The 17,140-nt window shown below is 60.7% G+C and overlaps 1 protein-coding gene across 7 annotated transcripts in view; it reads left to right on the plus strand.

Moving 5' to 3' along the window:
* The window catches only part of CROCC (ciliary rootlet coiled-coil, rootletin), a 60,464-nt gene that overhangs the window by 22,876 nt on the left and 20,448 nt on the right, over positions 1–17,140 (plus strand). For all 7 annotated transcript variants that reach the window (XM_043531728.1, XM_043531729.1, XM_037881250.2 and 4 more), the window contains 16 exons: positions 857–1,105; positions 1,599–1,798; positions 2,035–2,217; positions 4,503–4,647; positions 5,715–5,861; positions 6,934–7,164; positions 7,725–7,918; positions 9,409–9,536; positions 9,925–10,094; positions 12,194–12,373; positions 12,750–12,884; positions 13,786–13,929; positions 14,239–14,477; positions 14,561–14,720; positions 15,505–15,672; positions 16,199–16,583. In XM_043531728.1, coding sequence (XP_043387663.1) covers positions 857–1,105; positions 1,599–1,798; positions 2,035–2,217; positions 4,503–4,647; positions 5,715–5,861; positions 6,934–7,164; positions 7,725–7,918; positions 9,409–9,536; positions 9,925–10,094; positions 12,194–12,373; positions 12,750–12,884; positions 13,786–13,929; positions 14,239–14,477; positions 14,561–14,720; positions 15,505–15,672; positions 16,199–16,583 — 3,058 coding nt within the window. The remainder of the gene's footprint in view (positions 1–856; positions 1,106–1,598; positions 1,799–2,034; positions 2,218–4,502; positions 4,648–5,714; positions 5,862–6,933; positions 7,165–7,724; positions 7,919–9,408; positions 9,537–9,924; positions 10,095–12,193; positions 12,374–12,749; positions 12,885–13,785; positions 13,930–14,238; positions 14,478–14,560; positions 14,721–15,504; positions 15,673–16,198; positions 16,584–17,140) is intronic.

Here is a 17,140-nt window from a genome sequence, read left to right on the forward strand (position 1 = left end):
TTTACAGCCCACAGGAGACTAGACTGTTCTGTGCCACAGGCAGAGAACGGGAGGGACCCCGGGGCACCAGTGCCCGAGGCTCCTGCAATGGCAGGAAACTGATCAAGTGAGATGTACCCAGGTAATCCCGGCAAGTGACCTGCACCCACATGCTGCAGAGAAAGGTGAACTCCCCCAGCTCTCTGCCAGTCTGACCTGTGGGGAAAGATCAGGGAGAGGCGCGGGCCTGTCACCCAGCTGATGGGCAGGGCAGCAAATGGATCACCTGGAGGGAGGAGCTGCCCCTCTCTGTTTTCTCGGAGTCATCAGGGGCTGAACTGAAAAATCCAGAGGAAAAATCCGGTTCAAGTCAAACCAAAACAAAAAGGTCTTCACGTTTTGTTTTGTCCACTCGAAAAACTAAAAAAAAAAAAAAGAAGTTTTGAATGGACCCAGAACGTTTTGAGTCGACTCAAAATGATTTTTTTTTTAAATTCAGTTTTGGGGTGGGGGGTTCCCCTTTTTAACCTGGCAAAACTTTGAAGTTGAAACAAAAAAAGTCGCAACCAAACTTTTTGAAATGGTCGGAATGAAATGTTTTGACTCTTTTTACATTTTCTTTTTCCCCTGAAGCTAGTGGTCGAATTCACCCTGACGCCCGTGGGGAGCTCCGGGCCCCAAAAGCTGTTGATGAAAAAACTAATTTGCTGGGAAAATGTTGCCCTGCTCCAGTCGGGCTTTGAGCAGTAGCGGTGTCGCGCTCTGGAGGCTGGCGGCCTAGGCCCCCGGCTAGCGGTGTCTGGCGACGGGAGCCTAGAGACCGGTTTGGCATCCTGGTGCCTGTACCCAGTGGCTCGCCATTGTCTCTCCCGCTCAGGCCGTCCTGTCCGACGCCGACAGCGCCATCCACCTCACAGGCACAGAGCGAACGACGGACGTTTCGGACAGCGACGCCACGGGATTCAGCCTGCGGGGCCTCTCCTCCAGCCTCCGCACCCCGTCCCCGCTCCGGCGCTCCTCCCCCCGGCGCAGCTCCTCCCCCCGGCGCAGCCTCTCGCCGGCCTTCTCCGACTCCACGCTGGCCGTGGTGCACTCCGCCTTGCAGAAGAGGCAGCTGCAGGTGCAGGTGAGGGGACAGGACCTCCCAGAGCACATGGCCATGGGATTCCTTCGTGGCGGTGGGCCAGCCCTCGACTGGGCACCCAGACGTACTCTTGCTCCCCAGCTCTGCGAGGCTGCGTGGAGTGGGGCCGCTGAGCCACGAGGACCATCTGTGGGGTTATAGATGTTCGGGCTGCATTTCTGTGGGGCTGTTTGGTGCCCACCAGGGGAGTGGGAAACGAACAGAGTTGCAAGGGTTGCTCTGTTGATAAAGCAGCCTGACAGGGTAGTTGCTGGCTGGAAACACCTGGGGGATTTTCGTGCCTTGCAGGGAATAGGATTCTGGGGAGGGCGGTTTGGAATGGGTGGGATTCCCATGGGAGATGGTTGTTCAAAGGGCATGGAGTGTGGTCAGCCATGCAGGAAGCCCCGGTGGCAGGGGGTGTGGATGGCGGGGTGCACGGGGGTTGGGCAGTGCTGCAGAGGGAGAGGAGCTGACTCTCTGGGGTTTCTGCTAGGACATCCGCGGCAAGTACGAAGCCATCCAGGAGCTGGTGGGCTCCCTGAAGAAGCAGCTGGCGGAAAGAGATCACGAGCGACGCTCCCTGGAGCAGAAGATCCTGCAGCTGAAGGACGACGTCGACTGCTCCTTGCGGGCCAAGGACGATGCCGTGCGGGAAGCCAGCCGCTTCCGCTCCTCGGCTGACCTGCTGGGCAGGTACTTCCATGGGCGCTCCCCCCTGCCCATCCCCCTGTGCTCCAGCATATCCCGGCTGATGGGACGGGTGTCACATGGGCATTTCTGCCCTGCTGGCATCCTGGAAGCGGAGCCTGCTCTAGGGGCGACTTTCTGCACCACAGATCAAGGGCCCTGGAACGTGGGGAGGGTTGATTTTTGTTCCTTAAAGGTCTGTTCAGCCCCCAGAAATCTGTCTGTCTGTGCCCGTCTGTCAGTGAGAAGAGCAACCTGGAGCGAAGCCTGCAGGCCCTGCAGCAGCATGTGGAGGCCCTGCGGCAGGAGAGCGAGAGGCTGCAGCTGGCCAACAGCGACCTGCAGCGGCAGCGAGAACACCTGGAGGACGAGAAGGACGACATCGCCAAGGACAAGGAGCGGGCGCAGAAGGAGATTGAGCGCGGGTTGGTATGGGGAGAGTGGCCAGCATGGGTGGGGGGTGGGTGTGGAGGAAATACCAAGCCAGAGACAGAAGCTCCTCAGTAGCTACCCGGCTCCAGTGAGCAGCACCCTAGCCCGGTGCTCCAACGTGCCAGGCCTTCCTCCCCTGAGCACCCCAAGGCAAGCCCTGCTGGTGCCCATGCCCAGCATCCCAGCCCTGATCCTGGGGCCCAACTCTCCCTGCCAGCTGAGGTCTTGCAGACCCAGGCTGCCTGGCTTCCAGGTGAGGTGAGATTTCTCCATGGGTCATTTGAGCTGAGCTGCTATAAAACCAACCCCCGTTAGTGGTGTTTTCCCTTCTCTTACTGCGGACACCTAGGCCAAACCCTCTGCTTGGCTTGTTTAAGCTTAATCTCCTGTTGGCGTGGTGGTTCAAAGGGAGGGCGCTGAGTGATGGGCAGGGCTGGTAAAAGCAGACGTTCTTGTATGAGGCACCACAAGAGGGCAAACCACTCCTCAATCATATCCAGAGAGAGACAAGGCGGGTGAGGTCATATCTCTTACTGGACCAACTTCTGGTGGCGAAAGAGACAAGCTTTCGAGCCACACAGAGCTTTTCTTCAGTTCTGGGAAAGGGACTTGGTGTGTCCCAGCTAAATACAAGGTGGGACAGATTGTTTAGCATAAGGAGTGAAGAAGAGCTCTGTGGAGTTCGAAAGCTTGTCTCTCTCACCAACAGAAGTTGGTCCAATAAAAGATATCACCCACCTTGTCTTTTTCATATCCTGGGCTCAACATGGCTACAACGCTGCAAATAATCTCACATATATATAGTTTGTGTGTGTGTTCTGGCTATATCTAGAAAAATGATCGTTTTTTTCAGAGCCATAAAGATTCAGAAATGACCCTGTTGATTTCCTTCAGAATTTCCAAAAACCTCACTTCTGTCCTGAATGTTTTCAGGCAAAAAGGAAGCTTTTGGAGAAAGCGAAGGCAGGACTCCAGAAGTGGCTTGGGGAGGGAAAATTTGCAGTGGGGACAAAATAGAGCCATAGAGTCAGTGCTTAATTTGTAATGGAAAAGATGCCAGGGCTCAAGCAATTTTTTTTGTTTCATAACTGACATGCCAGGCCCTGAGGTGCTGGGGCTCTGAACTGCCAGGCCTCGAGGTGCCTGGGGCTCTGAACTGCCAGGCCTCGAGGTGCCTGGGGCTCTGAACTGCCAGGCCTCGAGGTGCCCGGGGCTCTGAACTGCCAGGCCCTGAGGTGCCCGGGGCTCTGAACTGCCAGGCCCTGAGGTGCCCGGGGCTCTGAACTGCCAGGCCCTGAGGTGCCCGGGGCTCTGAACTGCCAGGCCCTGAGGTGCCCGGGGCTCTGAACTGCCAGGCCCTGAGGTGCCCGGGGCTCTGAACTGCCAGGCCCTGAGGTGCCCGGGGCTCTGAACTGCCAGGCCCTGAGGTGCCCGGGGCTCTGAACTGCCAGGCCCTGAGGTGCCCGGGGCTCTGAACTGCCAGGCCCTGAGGTGCCCGGGGCTCTGAACTGCCAGGCCCTGAGGTGCCCGGGGCTCTGAACTGCCAGGCCCTGAGGTGCCCGGGGCTCTGAACTGCCAGGCCCTGAGGTGCCCGGGGCTCTGAACTGCCAGGCCCTGAGGTGCCCGGGGCTCTGAACTGCCAGGCCCTGAGGTGCCCGGGGCTCTGAACTGCCAGGCCCTGAGGTGCCCGGGGCTCTGAACTGCCAGGCCCTGAGGTGCCCGGGGCTCTGAACTGCCAGGCCCTGAGGTGCCCGGGGCTCTGAACTGCCAGGCCCTGAGGTGCCCGGGGCTCTGAACTGCCAGGCCCTGAGGTGCCCGGGCTCTGAACTGCCAGGCCCCGAGGTGCCGGGGCTCTGAACTGCCAGGCCCCGAGGTGCCGGGGCTCTGAACTGCCAGGCCCCGAGGTGCCCGGGGCTCTGAACTGCCAGGCCCCGAGGTGCCCGGGGCTCTGAACTGCCAGGCCCCGAGGTGCCCGGGGCTCTGAACTGCCAGGCCCCGAGGTGCCCGGGGCTCTGAACTGCCAGGCCCCGAGGTGCCCGGGGCTCAGCCCTGGCAAGCCCCAGCACAAATTAAGCCCTGCATAGATTCCAAGGCTGGATCACGTAGTCTGACCTCGTGTATAACACAGGCTGGAGAGTTCCACCCTTTGGACTAATTAGCTCTTTGAAGTCCCTTTGCTGTGCTCCCTTGCAAGGATAGCCAGTGACAAAGGGTGTTAAAGGTCCCCTGCTGCCAGAGCACAGGGGATTGTGTGTGAGTCCCTCTCTGTGCCCTGCAGCCACAAACAGCTGGAGCAGCTGGAGGTGAAGAAATCCAGTCTGAAAAAGGAGCTGATGCTTGTTAAGGAGGCTCTGAACAAAGCCACCCTGGAGAAGGAGGTGTCTGAGAATGAGAAGGTGGAGATGGCAGAGGCGCTTTCCAAGGTAGGGCTTTGCGCCCCGAGAGGCAGCCGGGGATGGGGAGGGAGGGGGCAGGTATTACAGTGGGGCTCGGGAGTAGCTGTTGGGCTGGCTGGTATGGGTGCGTCTGATGGATAATGCTATGGTAGCATCGCTCGTTCTGCCACTTCCAATCTACAGGTCTGTTTTAAAGGCAGCTCCCCGAGGAGATCTTGACGAAGGATGCTCCCCTCTCTAGCGCCTCTCCTCTTAGGCCTGCAAACAAAACTTCCCTTCACAACTCCCTGATCCGATGGGCAGATGCTGCCCGCATTCTAGAGGGGGAGCACTTCCTAGTGGTTAGAGCACAAGACCAGGAGGCAGGATTCCTGCGTTCTGTTGCCTGTCACGCTGACCGCTGTTGGCTCGTTGTTTCATGATACTCCCCTGTTTGTCTGTATCCACCTGTTCTCTCTTGTCTTGCACTTAGATTGTCAGCAATCTGGGGGAGGGACCATCTTGGTCTGGGTTTGCAAAGAGCCAAGCACGGTGGGGTCCCGGGCCATGGGGTTCCTAGAGCCGATGGTAATACAAATAATTAGCTAACAATGGATCTGCTGTGGGCTCTTGGGCAGGCCACTGACCTTCTCTGCTTCCTCCATCAAAGTGGGAGAAGGATCGTCCTGGCCTCACGCAGGTGTCGTAGCCTTGATTAATATTTAGACAGTGTTCGGAGGTCCTTTGAGACGCAGAGGGGCAAAGAGAAGTTGCCTGAGGTCACCGAGCGAGTCAGTGTGAGAGCTGGGAATAGACCCCAGAACGCCGTCCCCAGCTGTAACCATTGGAGGGCGCTGCGTTTCTTGCAGCCATTTGCTTTATTTTATGCATGCCGCACTGGGACAGTAGGGGGGCTGCCCCAGGGCTGGGGGAGGGGTCCTAGCCCTCAGCTTGGCTAGTGGGATTCACACCCCTGGCTTATCCAGGCTTCTATCCGCGTCCTCCCCTGCTGGGCGGCTCTCCGCTCCCTGCCGTGCTCCGTGGGGACTCCTGTGCCCAAGTTGGTGCAGTGACCCTGATTGTTTGATCTCTCTCCCCCTGCCCCACGTTCGCAGGCGGAGGCGAGCCGGGCCGAGCTGGAGCTGACCGCCAGCAAGCTGAAGGCGGAGGAGGCCTCGCTGCGCGACTCGCTGTCCAAGATGAGCTCCCTGAACGAGGGGCTGGCCCAGGATAAAATTGAACTCAACAGGATCATCAGCCAGGTCGGTGCCGCCATGGGCTTGGCAGTGCGGCCCAGCGCCTCCTGGGGGCCCTGGTCTGGGGACATTGACCTTGGCAGGCAGCCTGCGGGGAGAAGGGGCATTGACTTGAATCTCTGCTTTTCCAGGGGAATCATAGAATCTCAGGGTTGGAAGGGACCTCAGGAGGTCATCTAGTCCAACCCCCTGCTCAAAGCAGGACCAATCCCCAACTAAATCATCCCAGCTAGGCCTTTGTCAAGCCTGACCTTAAAAACCTCAAAAGAAGGAGATTCCACCACCTCCCTAGGTAACCCATTCCAGTGCTTCACCACCCTCCGAGTGAAAAAGTTTTTCCTAATATCCAACCTAAACCTCCCCCACTGCAACTTGAGACCATTACTCCTCGTTCTGTCATCTGCTCCAACTGAGAACAGTCTAGATCCATCCTCTTTGGAACCCCCTTTCAGGTAGTTGAAAGCAGCTATCAAATCCCCCCTCATTCTTCTCTTCTGCAGACTAAACAATCCCAGTTCCCTCAGCCTCTCCTCATAAGTCATGTGTTCCAGTCCCCTAATCATTTTTGTTGCCCTCCATTGGATGTTTTCCAATTTTCCCACATCCTTCTTATAGTGTGGGGCCCAAAACTGGACACAGTACTCCAGATGAGGCCTGACCAATGTCGAATAGAGGGGAATGATCACGTCCCTCGATCTGCTGGCAGTGCTCCTACTTATACATCCCAAAATGCCATTGGCCTTCTTGGCAACAAGGGCACACTGTTGACTCATATCCAGCTTCTCGTCCACTGTAACCCCTAGGTCCTTTTCTGCAGAACTGCTGCCTAGCCATTTGGTCCCTAGTCAAATGGGGGAGCCTCAATGGGGGACAAGCACCCTAGCCCAGTCTGTCCTAGATCGATGGAGGGTTGGCCTGGCCCATGGCTCCTTCCCATGGGGAGGGATAGAGGAGTTATGGCTGAGGCCCCTGGAGGAGGAAATGGGCAGGGGGTGAACAAGGATCTGCCCCAGGTACCTGGGGGGGGGGGCTTTGTTTCCCAGGCAGGTGACGGTCTCTCCTGTCCTGCCCCTGGCAGCTGGAGGAGGAGAAGGGGGCCATGTTGGGGCAGAAGCGGGAGGTGGAGCAGGAGAAGGCCTCAATCCGCGACGAGCTGGTCCGGCTGGAGCAGGAGAAGCTGGAGCTGGACACGGAGAGGCAGGGGCTAGAGCACTCCCTGCAGGATGTGGAGCGGAGCCGGGAGAGGCTGGAGAGGGAGCTGCTGGCCCTGCAGAAGGAGAGGATGCAGCTGCAGGAGCAGCTGGGGCAGGTAGTGGGGTGGAGCGCAGGAGCCACATGGAGGGCATGCACTTGGGGGGTGCATGTGGGGGTCTGATTGCTAGATGCTGGGAGCTGCAGGGGTGCTGGGATTTGGGGGTCAAGTTGGGGGTGCTGGGGAGCAGGCTGGGGGGTGGTGAGGGCCTGGGTGGGAAACAGGCAGGGGGGTGTTGGGAGCTGGGGGAACAGGAGGGGGGTGGTGGGGGCCTGGGTGGGGAGCAGGCGAGAGGGTGGTGGGAGCTGGGGGAACAGGAGGGGGGTGGTGGGGGCCTGGGTGGGGAGCAGGCTGGGGGGCGCTGGGAGCTGGGGGAGCAGGCGGGGGGAGGGCCTGGGTGGGGAGCAGGCTGGGGCTGCTGGGAGACGGCCGGCACGGGGCAGAGGAGCAGGCTGGGGGTGCTGGGAGCCGGGGAGGCAGGCGGGCACCACAGATGAGATGGGTCCCTCCGAGAGTGGCTGGAGCCTGGCTCCCTCTCTGCTAGGGGGCTGGGTGCCCAGGGCATGGCCTCCCCTCCAGGCTCAGCTCTGCCTGTTGTCCCCTCCCCTCCCCGCCAGCTGTCCCGCCAGAGGAACGCGGCCAGCGAGGAGCTGGGGCAGGCCCGCCGGGAGCAGGAGCGGCTCAGCGAGGCCCTGCTGCGAGCCGCCAGGGAGAAGGAGGGGCTGATGAAGGAGAAGGCCAGCCTGGTGGTGCAGCTGGCGGCGTCGGAGCGGGAGAACAGGGGGCTGGCGGAGGAGATCGCCGGGCTCCGGTAAGGTTTGGGCAGGCCAGGAACAACGGGGTCCCTCCTGTGGCTGGACACATACAGCCCCTGGCCTCTCCCTCCCCACGGGTGCTGTGAATGGGGATCCCTCGATGGGCACCCTGCCTTTGAGACCATCTACAGGGGTACTGCCATCCTGGAGCGACTTGGCGCTCGGGGGGGGAAAGAAGGGTTCCCCGGCACCGCCCCTCCATGGTGGGGCCAGCCTGTGTTTCCCCTCCCCTTCCCATGGGGGCTCGTCCCCTTGCCATGGCCAGGCTGTCCCCACGGCCCGGGCCACCCCTGCCTTCCCCCCTCACTGCTGGCTCGCCCGGGCCTCTGTTTTGTGGCCTGCGCTGGGAAGGTGCTGTTCACCCACGAGTACGGCCGGGTGAGGCTTAGTGGCACATGGAGACGAGGCCTGAGTGCTTGGCACCAGTCCAGAAACCCTAGCAACCCCCCTGGGATAGGTGGCCCGGAGCAAGGACGAGGGGCCTGAGCTGTGGCGCAGGGAGGCTGCACGTGCCTCCTTGCTGCTCAGCTGTGAGGTTCGAGAGAGGCTCCTGGGGCCGCTGGATCCAGGCGTGGCAAGCTACGGGCGCACGCTGCAGGGGCCAGGTGCCCAGCGAGCTCTCCCTGAAGCAGCTGCCTGTGTGTGTGTGTGTGTGTGTGTGTGTGATGGTTACCAGGGAGCAGTGTTTGCAAACAGGTGTGTCAGGTCAGGGAGTGGGGGAGCACGGAGCCTTCCTGCCGAACGGCAGCCCTGGGTCTGTAGGAGCGGGTGGAATCTCTCATGTCGCAATCCCCAGGCAGGTCAGTGTCTCCCCCCAACTCCGGCCTTTCCTGTCCCGTCTCCTCGTTGCCCTCTCTATGCCCCATGCACGTCCCAGCCCTGGGGTCAGATCTGTGCCGGGGCAGCCGCCCTGGCTGGGACGGAGCTGGCCCTTCACCCGCCCCCCTGCGCTGTCAGGAGGTGTGAGATTGCGTGGGCACCTTCACCGCTGCCCTGCAGACGACCCCACACCTGTGCATCTGCAGGGAGCGCCCAGTGGTGCAGGCCTCTCCTGGGGTCCCTGAGGCCCCGCTGCCGGGAGCTTCCTGACCTCGGGGCAGAAGTTTGCAGAGGGAGCGACTTCCTGGCACTCTGAAATACACCACTGTGCCCATGGCAGGAGGGTGCATTGGGGTGGCTTTCCACGCCTCCTTGGAGGGGCCCAATGGGGATTTTAAGGGCTGGTTGCCCCCCCACTCAGAGGCCAGGGTGCCACCCTGTGCCAGGACCCACGGCGTGCCTGTTCAGTCGTCAAAGCAACGTGCTTCACGTCGCGGATCGTCCGCTCAGGGGCCGTTTTGTTCCGGCTTTGTCCAGCGCCTAGCACACTGGGGGCCTGCTCATCACTTCCTCGGCGGTTTTCTCTCTCTCTCTCTCGGCTTGAGACCTGGGGCGGGCGGGCAGGGGCTGGTGATTGGGAGGACTCACTCTGCTCGCACTTTCCCAGGTCGGAGAAGGATGCCTTGGAGACCACCCTCTTTGACATCCAGCAGCAGCGTGCTCAGCTGGACGCCCGGAAGGAGCAGCTGGAGGCCGACAGCCAGAACCTGCTCCTGGCCAAGGAGATGCTGCAGGGTAACCTGGGCCTGGCTGCCCTACATTTCCTTCAGTTCCCACCTTCACCCCTTTCCCGTGTCTGTCCCCCATTCGCCGAGCTGCTGCTGGCGTCCTGAGGCCCACCAGGCTCTGGTGGCTGGATTGAGAGGGAGGAGGAAGCTGATTCAGTGGGTAGGAGACAGGACTGGGAGCCCTGAGTTCTAGTCCTGCTTCTGCTGGGGAGAATGACCTCCTCCCCTTTGTAATGAGCTGTGTGGCTGAAAGTCCCTAGTTAAGGGCTGTGAGAGAGTCAGGGTCCCTGTCTCCTCCATGCTGCCAAGACTCCCAGACCTCGGGAAGGGCTGTAGTTAGCAGATCTCCCTTCACGCTGTGGATGTTGATCGGATCCTCATTGCTCTATCCCCAGTGGAGCTGGCCAGCATCCGCAAGCAGAGGGAGCTGGACGTGACCCGGCTGGAGAGGGATAAGGAGCTGCTGGCTCAGAAGTTGGCTCAGACGGAGCAGGAGGCCCAGGTCACGCTGAGAAACAAGGAGGTGGCTCACGAGGAGGACGTGGATCGGCTCCAGAGGGAGAAGGTACGGCACAGGGCAGGCCCCATGTCTCACTCAGACCAGTGCCATGTTACATACCCCAGCGGCTCAGCCGGGCTGGCTCAGGCAGTTGGGGGAAGGGATCCCAGTGAGTCAATGGCAACATCTCCTTGCCTTCTGTGGTGCTGGCATAGACCCTGCAGTGGGAGTGCACGAATCTTTCCTATGAGTTTCAGGGGGAGAGGCAGTTAGCTGCACCCCCACCCCCCTCACTGCATCCCTCCCTGTCCCAACCCCGTCCCACCCCTCGCACCCCATCATTGCATCCCTCCCCAACCCCCCTCACCTCCATCCCCCAGTCATTGCATTCCTCCCCCGTCCCATCCCATCCTGCCCCCCACACCTACCCATCCCAGCTCTGTACCCCTTACAGCGCTCTCCCACCCATTCTCTCCACCTCCCAGAGTGGCCACCCCCCACAGCCCTGCACCCCATTCACGTCCATACACTGCTGCACTCCCATTATGTCCCCTGTGCCCCCCCACATCCTCATGCACCTGTAGCCTTCTGCCTCCCCCTGCATCCCCATCCACCCCACATCCCCCCACCCCCACCTCTCTCCTTCACTGCCCCCTCTCACCCCCACCCTGCTCTTGTCCTTGGCCTCTTTCCCTCGCCATCCTCCACCCATCCTCCACCCCCGTCCCCACCCCATCTTTTCCCCTCCAGCCCACCCTCCTCCCTTCCCAGCTGGGTGACTTAGGCAGCCCCTGGAAAAGTGTATGAAAAAGTGTCTCTGTGTAGGCAAGTGTGTGTGTGCATTGTATGTGGGTAAGAGACTGTGTGTCTTTGTGTAGGGAGGTGCATGTATTGTCGCCTGTGTGTATACCTGTGTGAATACAATTTTCAGCCTAACGCTTTGACTTTTATTCCTTTTACTGGCTTGCGCACAAAAAGAGTGTATGGCCTAAAATGTGTGGGTATTCATTTCATAACAAGTTTTTAAGAGGGAAGGGAACACTAAAAGAAACGTATTCTTTCTTAAAGAGTGAATGTTGTAGACTAGGCATTGCAGAAGAGCCGATGTATCACACACGTCTCCCCACCTTTGTCTTGCGACATTATAAATGCTTTGTTGCAGACTCTCTCTTTTTATGTGTATGTCCAGCACCGACCACCCTGGAGCCCTGATCTTAGATGGGGTCTCTAGGCACTAAACAACAATTGTAATAATAAATAATGTGGAAGTACATGTGTTAGTGCGTGCTAGACGTGTACACATGAATACACGTGTGGTTCTGCATGTTGGTGTGGGAGTCAGTTTCTACAGATTTATTTATATAGGTTTCTGGACAGGGGCATTTCTGTGGTTGTGCTCTCTGGATTTGTATTTGGACTTCAGGAGTGGGCCTTTAATGGACCCAGAGCAGCTGTGATAATGTGTGTCCTAATTCCACACACAAAATTACAATAACTTTAGTGAACAAAAACCATGGAGCTGGTTACGACAAATGGGAAGAGGGGAGGGAAAGAATCAGAAAAACTTTTTTGTGAAATTTCATTTTTTTTAAAAAAATGACCCTTTTTGACTATTTTGCTGCCAGCTGTAGCGTCCTGTAACAAGTAACAACTGAACTTAGCATAACACATTGGTCAAAACAAGAAATACGCCTGTTTGGGTCGTGCAGTGAAAATGAGCATGCGACAGAGAGTGGGGGAGAGCAAGCGACGGAGGGCGGGGCGATGGAGTGAGCGGGAGGCGGGGCCTTGGGGCAGGGGCGGGGCAAGGGTGTTCGGTTTTCTGGAATTAGAAAGTTGACAGCCCTGGTGGGAAAAGGGCCACGGAGCCTGCCAGGCCTTCTGTGGTCTATGGAGGAGTTAGCATGGGTTTGGGCAATTTGGTTTGCTGGTTACTTTCCTTGGGACCCGCAGCTCTGAAAGCAAAGGCCTCCAGCCCTGGAACTCTCCATCAGCTGCGTCAGTATTAGGGCTCACGTGCACCTCCCTGGACTCCCGGGCCGTGTGAACCTTTAGCCCATGTGCAGCTCTGCTATCCCCTCCGGTAATGGGGAGGGGCTCATGCCCGAGCCGTGGCTTTGGAGCCTTCACCTAGAGCTCTGGCGTCTGCTGCTTGGTCCGTGCAGGAGACACTGCGCCTGGATATGGAGTCGGAGCGGGAGGAGCTGCTGCACCGGCTGAGCCACGAGCGGGAGGAGCTGCTGGCCCGCTACGAGGCGGAGAAGGAGGAGCTGAGCGAGGAGATCACCGCGCTGCAGCAGGAACGGGACGAGAGCCTCCTGCAGGCGGAGAACGAGAAGCAGCAGGTAGGGGAGGGTGCGCGGGGGATTGGCACTGCTGCCAGCCCCGGCCTGGGGGAGGCTCCCATTAACTGCAGCCGAGAGCTGGGGCCGGATCCTGGCAGGCGCTCAGCGCTCTGAGCAGCAGCAGCAGCAGCTGGCGTGTGGTGGAACGGGGCAGAGAGCAGGGCCTGCCCGGCCCCACACCAGCCCCAGCATGTGCCGGCTCCCAGCTGGCAGAACAGCCGCTGCGGCTCCCACCCACTCCCCAGAATCCCAGAGCTCCAGCCCCTCTGCGCCTTTATCGCCATCCCTGCCCCCCCGAGTTCACCCCCTGCATCTCACCCCTGTCGCACGCCCTCTGAATTTCTCTCCCTCGCTGGGATCTCTCCCGGCCACACAGGCCCTGTCCCTCAAGGAGTCGGAGAAGACCCTCCTGTCGGAGAAGCTGGCCTGCGCCCAGCACAGCCTCGCCGGCGTGACCGTGGAGATGGAGCGGCAGAAGCGAGAGGCCATCAGCCGGCAGGAGCAGGACCGGGTTGGTGTGGGTGCTGTGCGGGCATCAGGAGGGTGGGAGATGGACACACGCACATGAGACGGTCGCTGGTGGTGGTGAGCGCGTTCACCGCAGTGTTTGTGGAGGGGGGTGCTGATTGCTGCCGCCGAACCGAAGCAGAACTCGGGAAGCAAATGTCACCACCAGCTCGCTCCTAGGTAGCGCTTTCTATCAGTTGATCTCCGAGCACTTTACAAACCAGCATTAGCTCCATTTTACACCTGGGGAAACTGAGGCACAGAGAGAGGTGACTTGCCCAAGGTCACCGGGCAGGCCAGTGGTAGAGCTGAGAATAGAACCCAGGTCTCCTGAGTCCCGGGATAGTGCCCTATCCACTAGGCCACATTGCCTCTTGTTGCCCTACACACCTCCATAGATGCTTAATCTGTATCTGCAGAGCCTGTTTCAGGTCCTCTGCTGAGACATTTCAAACCTGAATTGCAGCAATGCCACTGCACCTAACTCCTGGCCCGCAGCCACCCCCCATGCAGCAATGCCTGTGCACCTTGTTCCTGGCCTGCAGCCCCCTCTTTTGCTCCCCTCCTGTCTCCCCAGTGTCCCCTCCCACCTTGCTCCTGATCTGCAGGTCACTTCCCAGCCTAGCTCTGGGCGGAGACTGGCTGCTGCGCTGCGTCACGCTTCGCCTTGAGCTCCGTGACGCAGGACGGGGAGGAAGCCAGATGCCCGTCTCCCCTCCTGGAGCACCAAGGAGAAGCTGATTCCTGTTCACGACGAATGCCCCCTGCCTGTACCTGGTGGCTGTGCAGTGCATGTCGCGGGCAACCGCTGATTGGCAGCTGGCCGGGTGACCCTGGTAAATGTGACCCCAGCGAGGGGGGAGCCGGTGCAGGCCAGTAAGGGCTGGGCCGTTCTTTGTTCGCAGAGCACCATCAACGCCCTGACCTCGGAGCTGAAGAGCTTGCGGGTGCAGTTGGAAGAAACCATCGCGGCCCACGAGCGGGAGGCCCGGGGGCTGCAGGAGCAGGTCAAGGAGCTGGCCAGGCAGCGGGAATGCACCCTCCGCGAGGTGAGTGCGGGCATGGGGAGGGGGATAGTGGAGTGGGCCCCACTGCCAACCTCCCCCTTCCAGAAGGGGATGGAAGCAGGGGCAGGAGAGAGTCACTGGGGGGCAGAAGTGGAGCCATGAGCCACGGCGGATCTCCTTCAGCAGGGCTTGACAGTGTTGCGCTCCTGCAGAGGAGGGTGCCGGGGGGGGGGGGGGGGGGGCAGGTGCTTGGAGATCGTGCCAGGGCCGCCTCCTGCCGAGTACACGGTCCCCATGTGTGCTGGGACAGCAGGGATCTGAGGGCGGCCGCACCCGTCTTCTGCCACGCAGGTGGAGGAGCTGAAGACCCAGCTGCGCATGGTGGAGGATGCCCGGGACAGCATCCGGCGGGACGTGATCGAGGCCCACCGGAAAGTACGGGAGAGCCAGGAGGGCCACGAGGTCCAGAGGAAGGACATCCTGGACCTGCGGCGCAGCCTGAGCGACGAGGCCAAGGAAAAGGAGGCACTGCAGAGCTCCAACCAGGAGCTGCGGGCTGCTGTCAAGCGAGCTGAGAGTGACCGCATCAGGTGAGGGGGGGAGCCGCCGTGGGGGGTGGGAGCGGGGTATGTCGCTGCATCCCACTGGGATCTGACGCCTCCTTGGTCCCCAGCCTGAAGCGGGCCAACGAGGAGAAGGAGCAGAAGCTGGCCACCCTGGAGGAGGCGCGGGCAGCCGTGGGCAAGGAAGCTGCCGACTTGAGGAGCAGCCTGCAGGAGGTGGAGCGATCGCGGCTGGAGGCCCGCAGGGAGCTGCAGGAGCTGAGGCGACAGGTGTGTGTGTGTGTGCATGGGGTCGAGGGGGGCACAGGGGGACGTGGCTGGAAGGAGCAGGCTCTGCGGCACTAGGAAACTGGGCCTGCACCTTCCCCAATTGCTCAGGACCTGGCCTCTGTGCAGGCGAAGCTGCCTGGGGCAGGGCCCTGCTCCTCGGATGAGCCTGTTTTCCCTGACGCGGTGCCCGATTTACCCCCTGGGTGTGACCCCTGTCCCGGACTGTGGGGCTGCTGCCCCCGCGTTTGGGGGCGCGACCTCCTCCCACGGCTGGGAGCTTCGGGCAGGGAATCAAACCCCAGAGGAAATGTGCCCTGCAGGCCCCTCCTCGCCGGAGCTGATGGGAGGTGGATGCTCCTCTGTCCTCCTGGTGAGGGCTGGGACTGGGCAGGCCCATGGTGCCGGATCCCCAGGGTTGTCAGAGGTTGAACGGCTCCGAGGGGCCGTGGGGGAAGGCGAAGCAGGGCTTTGAGTGAGGGGCTTGCGAGGCATCGGGGAAGAGGAGGCTCTGCCCAGCTGCCCCCGAGCCCACGCTGACGACTCTCTGTCGGGAGGACAGGAAGGTGTGGGCATAGTTGGCATAGCAGAGTCTGGGCCACCGGGCCAAGCATCTGTAGTTCAGGAGGGGCCGTGAGTGTGTAGGATCCCGCCCTTCCGGCCCTGGGGCGAGCTGCAGTTCCCCTCGCTGGCCCGGAACAGCTTTGGTGCCTCTCCGTTGTGCTGCACCACTCCCATCCGCGGGGCACAGTCATGTACTTCCCCACCCCTCTTCCGGTGCCCCCAGATCAAGGTGCTGGACAGTGAGAACGCCAAGAAGAACAAGGAGATGGCAGAGCTGCAGGCCCGGGTGGCACTGGATGAGCAGCGGGAGGAGGAGAGCCGGCGGGAATCCTTCGGCCTCAAGCAGAAGATCGTGGAGAGCGAAGCCAGCAGGGAGTTTGCCAGGAAGGAGGTGAGCGTGGGGCTCCTTTGGTCTCGCATGCTCCTCCCGCCTCCGCCCAGGAATTCTCTCCTGGTCGTGCCTGTCGGCCACCCAGCTCTTGCTCATCGCGATGCCGCCGTCAGGGACCGGTCATGCTGTGTACTGCCCATGTGGCCCGGGTGTGGGGAGCAGATGCGTCCCTCCAGGGCAACTTGAAGGAGGCTCATGGAGGTTAAGGCCAGAAAGGACCATTACAGCGCTGTAGTCTGACGCCTGGTTGGACCCAGGCCAGAGAACCTCCCAAGTAATTCCTGCCTCCAGAACTTGCCGACCATACTTCCTCCTTGGTCTTCTTTGCCTGTCCCACTTGGCATGATAAAATGGAGGAGAGTGGCCCAAAGTGGTGGAGACCACGTCCTTCTGGAGTAGCCGTGTGGCCAGGAGGACATGTGGCTTTTGCACGGAGGCGGCTGTGCCACGCTTGGTCCCGTGTGCTCTCACTGGGCTGGCTCTGCCTACCCAGAATGCCTTTCAGCCCTCGCTCTTGCCTCCCCAGCTCCACAACCTGCAGCGGAAGCTGTCGGAACAGGAGGGCGAGTTCCGGGTGAGGGAGAAGGACCTCCTGGGCAGCCTGGAGGAGGCCCGCGGCAATGAGAAGAAGCTGCTGGACAACGCCCGCAACCTGGAGATCAAGCTGGAGAACGCGCAGGCTGAGGCGGCGGAGCTGAGCCTCCGGCTGAGCGCCGCCGAGGGCCGCGCCCTCGGCCTGGAGGCTGAGCTGGCTCGAGTGGAGGGGTTGAAGCGGGACGTGGAGTTCAAGCTGGGGAGCCTGCATTCCGCCCTGAGGCGCACCCTGGGCATCAGCCGGGGAGGCCGGGCCCCCAGCCCAGCCATCAGGGGGCGTAGCAGCTCCCCCAAAAGACTCTTCTCTCCTACCAAAGGTAATGGGTCAGGAGAGCCCTCGGACACAGCCCTGAGGAGGCCCCTTTCTCTCCTCCCCAAACCTCGAGGGCTTGGTTGTCTTCAGTGCCCTGCTGTGTGGGAGTGGCATCTGGTGGAATGGAGCCAGGACTCCTGGGTCCTATTCCTGGCCGTGCCACTGGCTTGCCATGGGGCCTTGGTCAAGTCACTTCCCTTGCCTGTACCCCATCTTTGCAATGGGGATAGGAGGCCCCTGGCGTCCTGGCAGGGTTGGGAGGCTCAATCACTGAGGCTTGCAAAGCACTTGGGGGTGCCCAGGTGGAAGGGCCTGGAGGAGGGTGGGGTAGAACTATTGGCCTGAATGGCTGGCTGGGATTCACTCCAGATCCTGCACTGCTCTTCACGCCTGTCCAGTGGCTTCTCCCTCAGGTCCTCCCTGTTCGCTGCCTTGAGCCCTTCAGGGTGGGGTGAAGGGCCCTTTGCGGCCCTGCTGTACTGGAGAGGGTCTTCTCTGGCCGGGCTGCAGCTCCTCTTCCTGCCAGTAGGTGTCCCCCTTCTCCTTGTGGGATCAGAGCCG

The sequence above is a fragment of the Chelonia mydas genome, chromosome 18 (assembly GCF_015237465.2).
Source record: "Chelonia mydas isolate rCheMyd1 chromosome 18, rCheMyd1.pri.v2, whole genome shotgun sequence".
NCBI lineage: Eukaryota > Metazoa > Chordata > Testudines > Cheloniidae > Chelonia > Chelonia mydas.